General features: G+C 38.0%; 1 protein-coding gene and 1 long non-coding RNA gene across 2 annotated transcripts; one reads left to right on the plus strand and one right to left on the minus strand.

The window, feature by feature from the left end:
- Positions 1 to 6,921: 6,921 nt before the first annotated feature.
- LOC112188423 (pectate lyase) lies at positions 6,922 to 9,293 on the minus strand. The gene is made up of 4 exons (XM_024327541.2): positions 8,694 to 9,293; positions 7,866 to 8,606; positions 7,645 to 7,783; positions 6,922 to 7,441 (listed from the first exon to the last, which is right to left on the minus strand). The coding sequence occupies exons 1-4, from the start codon at positions 8,807 to 8,809 to the stop codon at positions 7,220 to 7,222; spliced, it is 1,218 nt and encodes a 405-aa protein (XP_024183309.1). The 5' UTR covers positions 8,810 to 9,293; the 3' UTR covers positions 6,922 to 7,219.
- A 761-nt stretch (positions 9,294 to 10,054) lies between these two features.
- Positions 10,055 to 10,583, plus strand: LOC121051548. Its single transcript, XR_005806074.1, has 3 exons — positions 10,055 to 10,117; positions 10,262 to 10,314; positions 10,416 to 10,583. It is a non-coding gene; the product is annotated as an uncharacterized LOC121051548 (long non-coding RNA).
- The last annotated feature ends 3,209 nt before the right edge of the window (positions 10,584 to 13,792 follow it).

Raw genomic sequence — 13,792 nt, forward strand, 5'->3', positions numbered from 1 at the left:
ATTGAAAAAACGACAACGATGTAATTTCGTCGCTTTTGACAATCAGTAAAATATATTAAGCGACAATCCAAAGTCGTCGCATATTTAATTAAGCGAGAAATTTAGTCTTTTTACTTTTGTCGTTCTTGATTCTCTAATCTATAGCAAGAAAATTCATTTTCATAGCATTTAATATATAGTAAAGATGAGCCGACAAAATAAGAATATATTAACCCATAGTATTCTTTACAATCAATATCAATTCAAAAAAATAGTTAGATCAATAATAATTCAAAACAGTCTAGAGATCCTTGTGTACTAAATCCAACATTCTGCTAACCAAATTATTGGTCGTTGGTTTGCTGGAAAGTGTTGCAATGAACTCCTCATCTTTTTGGCATGCTCCTGATCACTTCCCCAAATATTGGAATATTGTCTACTCGCTCTTGCACACACAACTGAAGGCTGAAAGTTTATTTTTAGAGATTTTGTAGAGGCTATGGCATCTGCAAGGCAAAACAATGACTCAGTTCTAAGAAATGAGAAGTGCTTGACAATGAATCGATAACCTGGCTTAAAAAGAACAATAGTGCAAACTTACCTCCACTATGATACCAAGTTCTCTTGATGGAGAAGTAATTTGAATGATAACTTCATTGCATCTACCAACCTAGGTTTCACCAGACTCTATTGCAGCCCAAATAGCTTCTGCATCATGCCTGCATAGTATCAGAACAGCAAGTATGCGAGTTGCTTAATCTAATCCCAAATCCTAATTAACTCAGTTTTCTACCTAAAATTGAAAAAATTATTGTTAAGTAAATAGAAAACATACCAAATTACATGGTAAATTGGCCAAGAAACAATCACCACAGTTGCGGTGCTAGCCAAAGCACTGAAAGTGGACTGTTCTGCATCAAAAAGCTTCATTTTATTCCATAGTCCCTGACCAATTGTATCACTAAAGTCACAAGTTCCAGAATAAACAATTTCATATTCACTCTAACTGAAAAGTAGAAATATTGTTACCCATCCCAAAGAGACCTTCATAATCACAGTTCAAATAAATTATAAGGGAGGAGGCTAGGGTATAACCAAATAGACCTCCCCTCAGATGCATCTTGAAACATAGAAACTCATGCATTGTCATAATCATTAACAACCAAACTTGGAACAAAACCAATTATCATAAGCAATGTTCTAAAAATCGGCCTAGGCGGCGCCTAGGCGCTAGGCGGCAAGGAACCGCTCCGATTTTGGCCTAGGCGTTTCCCTTAGGTGCTGGGCTTCTAGGAGGGCTAGGCGGTGGTGCTAGGCGGTGCTAGGCGGGGACTAGGCGGGGACTAGGCGGGCTAGGCGGTTCTAGGCGGAGCCTAGGCAGTCATAAACCCTAATTTATTCTATATTTTGACTATTTTTATATTTATAATTAATTTTTAGACTTTAAATATTGTCATTTATATTATTATATGTCATTAAAATAATTTAAAATTTATTTAAAAAAAACCGCCTAGTCCCCGCCTAGTCCCAGCCTAGGCTCCCGCCTAGGCCCCCAGGCGCTAGTCCCTGGGTCACCGCCCGACTAGCGCCTAGCGTTTTTTAGAACCTTGATCATAAGAAAGCACAGAAACGTTCAGAACCATAACCTCCATTTCCAACACATATCATTGCTCAACAAGATTTCTTTGAGGCCACTACATGCCTCATGACCCAACCTCTCACATTACCATCCATGACCACAGCCACATGCCCTGCAAACAAGGCTGTGGAAATCAAGCAAATGTACCATGGCAAAGACTGATGGATTAGAAAACTTCACCAACTCCACCGCTCTCAGAGAAGAAAAAGGATCAGCTTAATGACTGCATATAAACATGCATACTCAGAATCTTCCTAACACTATGCTTGAGCTTGTCCTTCAAACTAAGCACTCATGAGGACATCTGGTCTATGTTACACACTTGGATATATTGATTAGTAATACCATTGAGTTGACCGAAAATGTTAAAGCCAATGGCCCAATACTCATTAGCTACTGCCAACTACTTTCTCAACAGAGCATTTTGGAATAGCATGCATCAGTAAGCTTATCATGCAATTTCAAAAATCTATCAATGAAGAGTATAATTAAACAATAGAAAGCTATAATTAACCCGGAAGCAGGAAACTCACCTTTGTTTCTCTTCGCGATGTGATGCGCGGAAGGCGGTGGCTACAAAAATTACCCGGTCCTATAGAACAAGAACTGAAATCAAATTGAACATGACGTTCCTCATGAACATCGCCAGGTTGAGCGAAACCAGCCCCGTAGACCGCGAAAAACGTCCCGGCAGAGAGGATCCCGCTGAATCAGATCCGGTAGTTGTCACGGCGGACGGAGACGAAGACGCCCGGGACGCCATTTCTGAGGGCGATGAGCATGACGAAGGTCATGGACGGCGTGAGGTTGAGAGCGGAGGTGAGCTTGGTGGTGACGAGAGAGAAGTGGTCCTGCGCGGCTTTGATGAGGATGCAAGGGGAAGAGGCAGAGCCGCAGAAGTGATTAGGTTTTTATTTTCATTTTTTTTACTTTTATTTTGATATAGAAGAAGCCCCCTCATTTTTATACATTGCGCTTTTTTTTTTCTTTGGAATATTTTTCCTCCAAAATCTGGTATTAGCTTTGAAAATTAGGATTTTAAATTAAGATTAGATTAGATGAAGGTTCAATTTCCCTCTAATGTACAAAAAGATTGATTTAAAATTTTAGACTCTAAAAGCACACAACTGTCACAGGGCATTATTTAGCAAATTTCATTGAAGAGATATATGAATTGTAGTCTGACAACTAAGTTAAGATCTTGTATTTGTAGTATAACTCTTGTCTCATAAAGAAAAGAAAAAATCAACAACTATTAATGCATTGATTTGGTAATGTTGTATAAGGCTGTGATCTCTAAGTTAATTCAGGAGTATAGTAGCATATAGAAATTTGAGAGATTAAAATAAAAGTGTACTTATGGGGAAATGTAACTATTAAACGATGTGATGTGATCAATTTATTTTCTTTATCTCTTGGTCAGTTACTGTTACGAAGTGTCCTTGTTACTTACACTACTCATTTGATTCTCTTCTCAATTGTAGTTGATCTCCATTAAATCTAAATCAAATAGTGAAGAATAAAAATCTAATTGTGCTCAAAGAAGTAGAAAGTATGAGAAATGATAGACGGATCCTGAAGCAATATATATACCTAAAATGCTCATGGTTTGAGAGAAATGATGGCTCTTTTAGTAACTTCAAATTGTCTTAAATTTAGACATTATCATCCTTTCCATGAGCTATGATACATGCTTAACTTTTAATTTTATTGAAGTATTTGGTCTCCATTTGCCGGCAGGTATCCTTGCAGTTATATTCACCTTGAGGAGATTTTTCATTACTTTGATTACCTTTGAGGGGATTTTTTTCACCTAGATTCCACTCGAGGGGATTACTCCTCATCCATATTCTTCTTGAGGAGATTTCTTCTCACACAGATTCATCTTAAGATAATTTCGTCTCACCCAAATCCTTCTTGAGTGGTTTCTTCTCACCTAGACTCGCCTTGAGGAGATTTCGCCTCACCTAAATTCACCTTGAGGGGTTTTGCCTCACCCAAATGTACCTTGAGATATTTCACCTTAAGGCATTTTTCCCAAACAAATTGCGCTACTTCTCTATCAGGTCATTTCTTGAATAGAAAATGTTTTTAAATTTTAAACCCCCACATAACCTTCATATTTCATAATGTATGTTTCTCTCGAGTAACTTTTTTATTTTTTTTTTCTCTTCTCACATTTTACAAATATTTCTTCATTTTATCAAAAATATTTGATTATATCTGAGAAATTTCGCAGAAACGGTGGAAGATAAGATATTTTTCCTTTATGATATATCGGTAGGTTGTGAGCAAATTCAAGTTATCACATAATTATTAAGTGACAACCCGTAGAAGTCGTCGCCTAATTGGTCTTTTGTGAGAAAATTAAAGTTGTCACATAAATGTTAACCGATAACTGATAGAAGTCATCACCTAATTGATTTTCAGCAAGGAATTTCAAGTTATCACATAAACATTAAGCGATAATCTGTAGAAGTCGTCGCCTAATTGGTCTTTTGCGAGAAAATTAAAGTTGTCACATAAACGTTAACCGATAACTGATAGAAGTCATCGCCTAATTAATTTTTAGCGAGAAATTTCAAGGTGTCACATAAACATTAAGCAACAACCCGTTGATGTCGTCGCCTAATTGGCTTTTTGCGAGAAAATTAAAGTTGTCACATAAACATTAACCGACAACTCGTAGAAGTCATCGCCTAATTGGTTTTCAGCGAGGAAGTTCAAGTTGTTACATAATCATCAAGTGACAACTTGTAGAAGTCATTGCCTAATTGGTCTTTTGTGAGAAAATTAAAGTTGTTACATAAACATTAACTGACAACTAGTAGAAGTCGTCGCCTAATTAGTTTTCAGTGACGAAATTCAAATTGTCATATTAACATTAAGCGACAACCTATTCAAGTTGTCACCAAACTGATTTTCAGTGAGGAAGTTAAGGGTGTCACATAAACATTAATCGACAACTCACATAAGTGGTCACTAAATCAATATTCAGCGACAAAAATCTAGTTGTCACATAAACATTAAATGACAACCCTTAGAACTTAGAAGTCGTCGCCAAATTAATCTTTTGCGAGGAAGTTAAAGTTGTCACAAGAACATTAACCGACAATTGGTAGAAATTGTTGCCTAATTGACATTTTGTGAGGAATTGAGTGTCGCATAATGTCATATGGGCGACAACTATCAATTTCTCGCAAATGCCTACTTTATGCGACAAATTGGTTGTCGCTGATGGAATCATGTGCGACAACTGAAATTTCCTCGTATTTGCCAAGATTTTGCAACCAATTTTGAGTTGTCACAATGAAATTCCTCGCTTTTGCTATTTTCTCTTGTAGTGTATATTAAACATCCAAAAGTATATCTTCTAGACAATATTAATAAATAGTTTCAAAATTAAGAAACAACACCAAATGACCCTTTTTTTTCTTCTTCTTTTTTTGGGAGATCAATGAACCACCGTTTCTAATGTTAGTTTTTCTAATAAAAGCAGGTGCCAAATTAAGCAGCGCAAATAAACACTATCCCTTAATTCCTGGTTAGACAAGAATATCCACCTCTCATTTCGAGCTCACCGTTGTCATTGTAATAACAAGACCTAACCAAAACAACTCATCACAATGAGTTTCAATGGAGAAAACCAACCAAGTGTCCTGTGTTTCCTTACATAGATTCCCTAATCTACCTCTCTTCCAAGTCGAGCCCCATAAATCTCATCCCCTTCACCACCATATCCCTCATCCTCTGGCCGCGCAGTCTTTCTCTATATATTCAATTAGAGAAGAAACCTACCGGACGAACCATTAGGATCCAACCAGTACTTGACCTAGAAGAAGAACACTGACCTCAAGCTCAGCACTACTACTACGACAATGGTCAAAATGGCGAGTAGGAAAGTGATCATTCTCGCTCTCATGTTGGTTGCCATTATCGGAGTTGCCATGGCGGAGTCACCAGCACCCTCCAAGGCCTCAAAGAATCCGAAAAAAGACACGGAAAGCGACGGCGACGACGGTTCTCCATCAGCATCACCCCCTAACCCGAAAGACTCGTCCTCCTCATCATCATCGGCCGATGCCCCCAAGGCGAAAGACTCGTCCTCCTCATCATCATCGGCCGATGCCCCCAAGGCGAAAGACTCATCCTCATCAGCATCATCCCCGAAGGGCTCGGACTCGTCTTCATCGGCACCGTCACCCAAGTCCGACAAGGGGGGCTCCTCATCCTCTCCCACTTCTTCACCATCTCCTAAGTCATCTCCCGCCAACGCACCGGACTCTTCTTCTTCCGGCGGCTCAAGCGGCAAATCAGCACCATCCCCCAAACAGTCTCCTTCACCTAAAGCGTCTCCGGGACCTTCATCCGACTCGTCCGACTCGTCCTCTGGCGGTAGCAGTGGAGGCGGCAGCGGTGGAGGCAAAGCATCACCACCCAAGGGGTCAGGATCTTCCTCTGGCGGTAGCAGTAGCGGCAGCGCTAAAGCACCAACTACCTCTGGCGGTAGCGGCGGCAAAGCACCGTCACCCAAGGGCTCAGGATCTTCATCATCTGATTCATCTGACTCATCATCTTCATCTTCATCTTCAGGCAGCAGCAGCAAGCCACCCAAGGGGTCATCATCATCCAGCTCCGACGACTCCTCTTCAACCTCCTCCGCACCGGTATCAGACTCATCGGCTGCATCATCTCCCCCCGTCCCCACCGATGACACCACTACCGGTAGTGATTCCCCTGTTGTTCCTCCCGGTGAGGCTCCGAAATCTACTGCTGCGAGAAAGGTCTCCACCGCTTGCGCCGCCGCGGTTATCGTAGTGGTCGCTGGCTTCTTTGCTTTCTGAGTTTTTAAGTTAGTTTTCTTTTCTTTAAGTTGATTTCAATTTCCATGCATACTGCTATATATATGCGCCTAATTTCATCAGATAATGTTCTTAGTGATCAGGAGTGATCACTAATTAATTGTCTTTGTTTGTGAGTCATAATTGGTGAATTTTTTGTTCCTAATTATTGTTTGATAAATTAACTCGACGCTCTTGCATGCATGCATCAAGAGAACTACTAATGTATTGCCAAACATAATGATCCTTGGGTTCTAAAGCATAATAATCCTTCCTGAACTACATGTAGTCGGTTCTAAAGCATATTCACCATTATTGTTGATTAATTAACATACTTTTATTAAATAAATTTATCATCTAATGATTCGTATCTTAAATTAATTTTTAAAGATCATCTCTGTAAAAAAAATTAATTAAATCAGAAGTGATAATTAGAAAGACATCGCATGCGAGAAGAGAACGTACTCAAACTAGGAAATAATATATATTCAAAAGTAGTCAACACATCTGCAGTTGCTCTTTCTAGCTAGGTCAATCATAACAGACTAGCTAGACACATAGCTTTAATAGTTAACGTACAGAGGTTGAAAGTCCTTAATTAAGATACTAATAAAGAAACTTAAGCCTTCTAATTTAGGATTAACCGCAGCATATATAGCAGCAAAGGACTAATCCATAATGTTGTTGTAGCATAGCCCTTTTGTTTACGATATAGTATATATCCGCGGTGAAAGCTTTCATTAAGGCAAACAACTATTAATTAGCAGCGGGATCCCCTCCGGCAGTTAAGCGCACCGGCAGTGACAGTCATCGCACCCACAAGAGAAGAGGGTCTTCCACTGAGACTCGACGCCCTCGCATAGCTTGACGATGCACCGGCACCCGATTGCCGGAAAAATGCGCCGTTCAGCATCAAATCCCCCTCGGATCTCCAGTTCCACTTCTTCCACTCACTTTCCGGCGCATCCTCATGTTTTGTCACCTGCATGATACAAGATTAAATAATTACATGCATGAACTAATTAATTATTTCTAGATGATGTTAGGGGGGAAACCTCTCTTTAACCTAAACTTTTTCAGACAGAGGAAAAACAAAAAAAAATAGACGACACTATAAGAGTATAAGATCATTCGTGGCGTAGAAAGTTCTGTTCCTTGATTGATGGACTTTGTTGATAGTCTAACCTCTTTATCGAAACTTCTATCCGGTGCAAGAAATCTATTGCCTTGACTTAAGATGGTTGGGGAAGCACTCCCTCCTATTGCATACATCTCCCAATGTGTATAGTCATTGTTCACCACATGAAAATATCCATGTCTACACCTGCATAGTAATCAAATTTGTTGTACATCAAATAATCAGAAAAACATTTCTTATAATCATTTAGATGAATTCAATTACATACCTTGGCATTCTTTGCACGAGCCCTTCTCCAAAGTGATTAAACGCAACAGTGACCTGCATGCCCTTGTCTTCCGTAAACGAATCACTGTGCCCTAAAAGCATAACCTTGTCATGATGCGTCATGAAGTTGTTCGAAATCGTGATGGCCGTCGATCCATGTATGGCATCGATGAGTCCATCGTGACAATTTGACAGCGAGCAATGGTCAACCCAAATGTGCTTTCCCCCGAAAATCGACACGCCGTCCCCGTCGGACTGCGTCCACCACCCGGCGTGGCTCGGGGAGTCCCTAATGTCTCCGTTCCCGGCCTGCTTACAGTCGTGTATGTTGATCCCATGGATGATGATGTTGGTGACATGATGTATGGTGATGCATGGTCCATTGGCAATGTGAACACTCGCACCTCTACCGTCTATGGTCTTGAACGAGTTCATGACCAGCTCTTGCTTCAGCTGGATCACCATGTCCCTCTTGAAAATGATCCACAGTGGCTCGTCTTGTATCACGGCGTGTCGGATGGTTCCGGGCCTAGGGTTCACAGGGTCATCGTCGCCTGAGTCGGAGACTACGTAGATTCGGCCGTTTCTCCCGCCAATTGCGTCCTTGCCGAAGCCGATGGCGCAATCGGCCAAGCGCTGGCGGTTTTGTTCCCAGTTAGGGTCGCACCGCCAGCAGTCGTCTATGGGGTTGCCACTTCCACATGAGGAATAGGCCAGCTGCCTCCTAGACGCATTGATATTCCTGCAAAGGTTTAATATATAATCTAAATTAATCAACTAAACGAAGCACTATTATTTGAAGAAACTAAACTAAAGCTTTTGAATTTACCTGTGGACCTCCTGTACTACTAGATCAGGGTCTTGAAGTTGGGAGCAGGAAACAAAAGTAGTTGCAGTTAGAACAGAAGCGAGCAGAATAACCAACATTGAGAGCTGGGTTTCCATCTTTGATGGGGTTTGGGGTTTGCTACGGTTTCTGCCAACTTAATTAGCTTAATGTCTTATTTATAGGAGGGTCTTGCTATGGTTTTTTACAAGTGGAGGAGTAAAAAGCCGAGAGAGATGGCGTGATTAGTATAAGAAGATGGGCCCTGCCTCGTCGTAATTTCAGGTTCCTCCATTTTCATGTATAGGCTCTTCTTCCTCCTATCAATCAGTTCGGTTTAAAACCGTTAATCATGGAAGGTGGATAAACCCTAGATATTCAAACCCACTAAGTCAGATGGTTGACTTTCCTGCCTCAGTATTGCTGGCCATTCTCTCCTACCCCGCCTACAAAAAGTGAAAAGATTCTTACAGCGATGAATATTTGAATGAGTTTAACAAGAAAGGACAAAAAGAATAATACCAAGTCTGCATATGGATCGATTACAAATGGTTGCTTAATTACTTCGTTTGGATCTCTTTCCCTTTACACTATGAATCAGGTCGTAATTCTCAATTTCTGTTCTTAATTTATCGTATACTACCTATAGAAAATTTGGTTACTTTGGCGTTTTCATCATTGAGAAGTGTCGAACATATTTCTAGAATTTTGATGTTTTTCGAAACTTTATTGCCATGACGATAGTCGATAGATATATAAAACCCACTAATTGATATTTTTTTATTTAGTTTTGCGTTTTGGTAGGGAAGAATAATTTACATTTAGGGTTTACATTCCAAGGTAAACTTCCCAATCACAATTGAGTGAACAGCGCCGAGGTTAGAATATTTCCGGACATATTTTCTCCCCTTCCTACTAACCACATGATTGCTTTTCTCGACTCTTTTGGCGTCAATGAAGAAACTGAGACCCATGTCTTAAGGTCGATCACTTTGAAGACAAAATATAAAAGCTCCAATCAGATGATAGATTCTGTTTTTCATGGATTAATTAATTAAGTGTCTTTTGGCAAAAATAGTACCTTAAAGTTGTTTTTTTGTTTAATTACGTGAGCTTCTTAATAATCCATGAAGCTTTATATAATTTTCAATTTCTTAATTCATACGTGCAATATTTACGTATAGATCATACTAAATTTTTATGTATAGTTTTAATTTTAATAATGCATGAAGCTTTATATAATTTTTCATTTCTTAATTCATGCGTGTAATATTTACATATAGATCATGCTAATTTTTTATGCATACGTTTAATTTTATCAGATGTTCCTGGAGAAACAACACGTTCTATAATTTTCATCATCACAAATTAAGTGTTAAGAATATTATGAGCATCACGTGGTCAACTATATCAGACTCATTATCCTGGTTTGCCGCTTCTTAATTATCCTCTTTAATACGTTTAATTTGAACTCGTTACTACTTAGATGAGAACCCCTTAGTTATGGTTGCAAGATTTTCAATGGCGTCAGTCGCTAAGTGTGAACTAGTTTGCTCCTTTGCTTTCTGTAGGGGACATGCTAAACCTTTTTGTACGTGGGGGCTTATTATTATTGTCGGGACCGGTATTTTTTTAGTGCGGATTTTGTACTTATATGTACAATTAAGTTGTTATATTCGTGAATTTAATTATATTTTCTAATAACAAATTCATTTTGAACTAAAGGTCTATATTTCTCTTATTTGGTGGTCCAAAGGGTACAAAATCATTTGGATAGCTCGGCAATTTCAGAACGTTAATTTCCAAGCATGTTCTTAGAGGAGAAAGCTTCTTGATTGATGCTGTTGAACAATCGGGTCATCATCTTAACAGGACCTTGTGGGAATAAGCTGTTCCCTTGTCAGCTACAAATGTTTTTAGAATTGATAAGTTAGGAAGTAGTTGTTATAAAAATAAAAAAAATAATTCATAAAATTTGTATGTTTGGGGTTGCTGTTTTTATAATTTGGTTCTTTCTTTATTTAGAGGAAAAAAAAAACTACAGAATTAACACTAATATTTTTTTTCCCAATATTTTATTTGACGGGGCTAACCACCATATGTGGTCGAATTGGTATGAGTCTTCAAGAATTGTACCCTTAGTGGCTTAGTTCCCTACACCCCAATTCGAATTCTGATGACTCTGATTGAAGTTAAAGCTCAATTTATTTTTGATTGCCAATGATAAAGAAGTGCACTGACACGACCCTCTAGCACAGATTAATATCTAAAACCTAAAATTTTTTGAAGATATCATGTAATTTCGATAAAAATTAATAATAAAAATAAAATAAAAATGTGAGAGGGCCAATGCCTGCTGCATATACTCCTTTTGAGGTGAACCTTTTGTGCTGGGCCCACTTTCCCAAGATCCCATTAGTATCTTTATAAGGCCCAATAGATTGAGTTCATAATCATTACTAATGAGACTCATAAAAGTGGTTGTCACTTGTTGTCATGCTATCACTGTGTCACAACATAAATTCGACGCAATTTCATTATGTGACTTTACTAATTTCGCAAATTATCAGTATTAAAAATGTTTTGAGAAGGTAGATTATCGAATACGAGATAGGTGTTTTTCAATAGTCAAAAATCCAACGGAACCGGTTGCGTAATTATCTCCTGAACAACCTACAATTCAAGAAAATAACTCGACAAATACCTAATTCATTTGCCGCCCTAATCAATCACGCTAAGTAAAAGAAAGAGAAAAGACAAAAATAACCGCACCACCACTTGACTCTCAACTAATAACATCGAATTCGGAAACTCCAATTTATGGCAAAAACCAGCAGGGAGTTATCCCCGGACAAGTTTAGTCCACACTCCACACTCCACACTATGTCAGTATACACCAAAGATGGATGTGAAATGTTGGGAGGGAACCAAAATCCCAAAAAGACCCTTTCCACCGACACCCTACCAAGTACCAACGAAGGGGGCCAACCAAATTTACGAAAATAGCCAATTGGACATATGACTTATTAGGAAGAATCGTTGTCTATACTCTATAAGGTATACAGTATATACCGATACCTGCTACAGTAATTTGAACTGAATAACGGAACGGAGTAAAAACCCTTTCTTTTTATTTTTTCTGGGTTTCGATGGCGATGTGAGTTTTTTGTGGCAAAACTTAGAACACGTGTGGTTGATTGATACCAAAAAGAAAACAGAGGGCTTTTTCAGAAGAGGCCACAGTGCAGTGCACTTTCTCGTGTAAAGGTTTTTGGGGTTATTTACAACAGAGCTTTGTTTTTACTCGATCCAATCATTCCACTGTTTCCAAGTTTTTACTTTGGTTATTTTCTCAATGAAACCAACTGACCTTGCATTGACTCGAACAATTGACCAAAGCTTGCAGTAAATACTAGACACTTTTTACGGTTTCTAGATATTTATTACTTTTTGCTAATGTGATTTTCTAGATTTTTCAACGGTTATATTTGATGGAGAAAATAAACTTAACAGAATAACAATTATCAAGGCAGAATATATATAGTTTGTAGAAATGTAGAATACTAAAAGGGTGCAGCTATTGCTACCCTAGGAACCACTTTGTTCACCCTCCAACTTTCTGACTTATTGAAATACCAAAATACCTTAAAATAAAATTACAATTAAGGATGGTATCTTATTAAAAATTACAATTTTTTTTTTTATTCCTTTTATAGGCCACGTATTTAAACTTGAAACTTAATCGTTTCAATCATCATTAAAACCTATGACTTTCTTTTTTAGCACTCATCATCTTCAATCGTTCTCATGTTATGTTAACAACTATGCCTCAAAAATATTAACGCTAATGGAGTCTGAAAACACCTACTTGGAGCCTGAAAATGATGTAATCACGTTTTTGTTTTCTTTTCTTCAAGTTGGATTCTCTTGCTATATGAAAACATATGTGCGCGTACAGCATACCTATTAGAATTCTTCTTCAGGTTGAATTGAATGGACTTGAATATTGATTTCTTGAAGAACATATATCCTAAGATCGAGTTGGAAGGCCCTGAGGGTCTTTGCTTATTGTATAATGGGTTTTGTTGAGCTCTCTGAGGAGGTCAATCCTTTAAGATTGATTATGAGGATTTCTTGCATTCTAAAAAAACGGGAAAGCATTTAGGGTGAACAAAGCAAACTTGAAACTAAAAAAATATATGTACGTAGGCTGAGAAGAGCATGTAGGGAAAATGGTATTTTGGGTACTTCTAAATGGGTGAACAAAGTAAACTTGAAACTCAAAAAATATATGTAGGGTGAGAAGAGCATGTAGGTGACGTCGCTCAAAGCAAGCGCACAATTTAACCCTGAAAATGTCGTTAGTAGTATAAGTAAATAGGGATCGTTCTATTCCGGGGATTGAGGGTACACTTGTAATTGTGAAACAAATAAAGAAAAGTATTATTTACAAAAATAAAATAAAGAATATAAATATATACAATTGTATAAACAAATAAAGAATTAAAATAAAAAAGTATTATTTACAAAAATAAAATAAAGAATAAATATATACAAGTAAACACAAATAAGGGGGGGGATTAGGATTCTTAAAATTAAAATTAAAATAAATAAAATAAAGAAAACGTAAAAACATATATACAATGGTGGAACGCAAGGAACAAAGATCAAAATCAATTCCATGTAATCAAATTCGATTCAAACCCTATAATTGTTCTTCCAAGTCATGAGAGAGGAGTTGATCATGTGAAACATTCGAAAGCAAATGATTTCCCATATTTTACTTTTCAATGCTAATTAACCTAAGCGAAAGCACCTAGATTAATCCTATCAAACATGCAATCAAGCCCTAGAAAGCTAGTCAATCATGACATGTTCAACGCATTAGACATAGAGAAAGGCTATCAACTCAAGTGTACAACTTAGTTATGGAAAAGTCCACCTAATTGCAATCCTCTTCAATTAAATTCGATTCTTGTCCAGAACCTTTACTACTTTGATTCAAGTTTACACAAAACGAAAAGTCGATTTCATGTTCTTAAACCTAGCACCAATTACATGCAAATCCTATAAGTGTCGACCCAAATAAGATAAACATATAA

This window comes from Rosa chinensis, chromosome 2, assembly GCF_002994745.2.
Source record: "Rosa chinensis cultivar Old Blush chromosome 2, RchiOBHm-V2, whole genome shotgun sequence".
Classification (NCBI taxonomy): Eukaryota; Viridiplantae; Streptophyta; class Magnoliopsida; order Rosales; family Rosaceae; genus Rosa; species Rosa chinensis.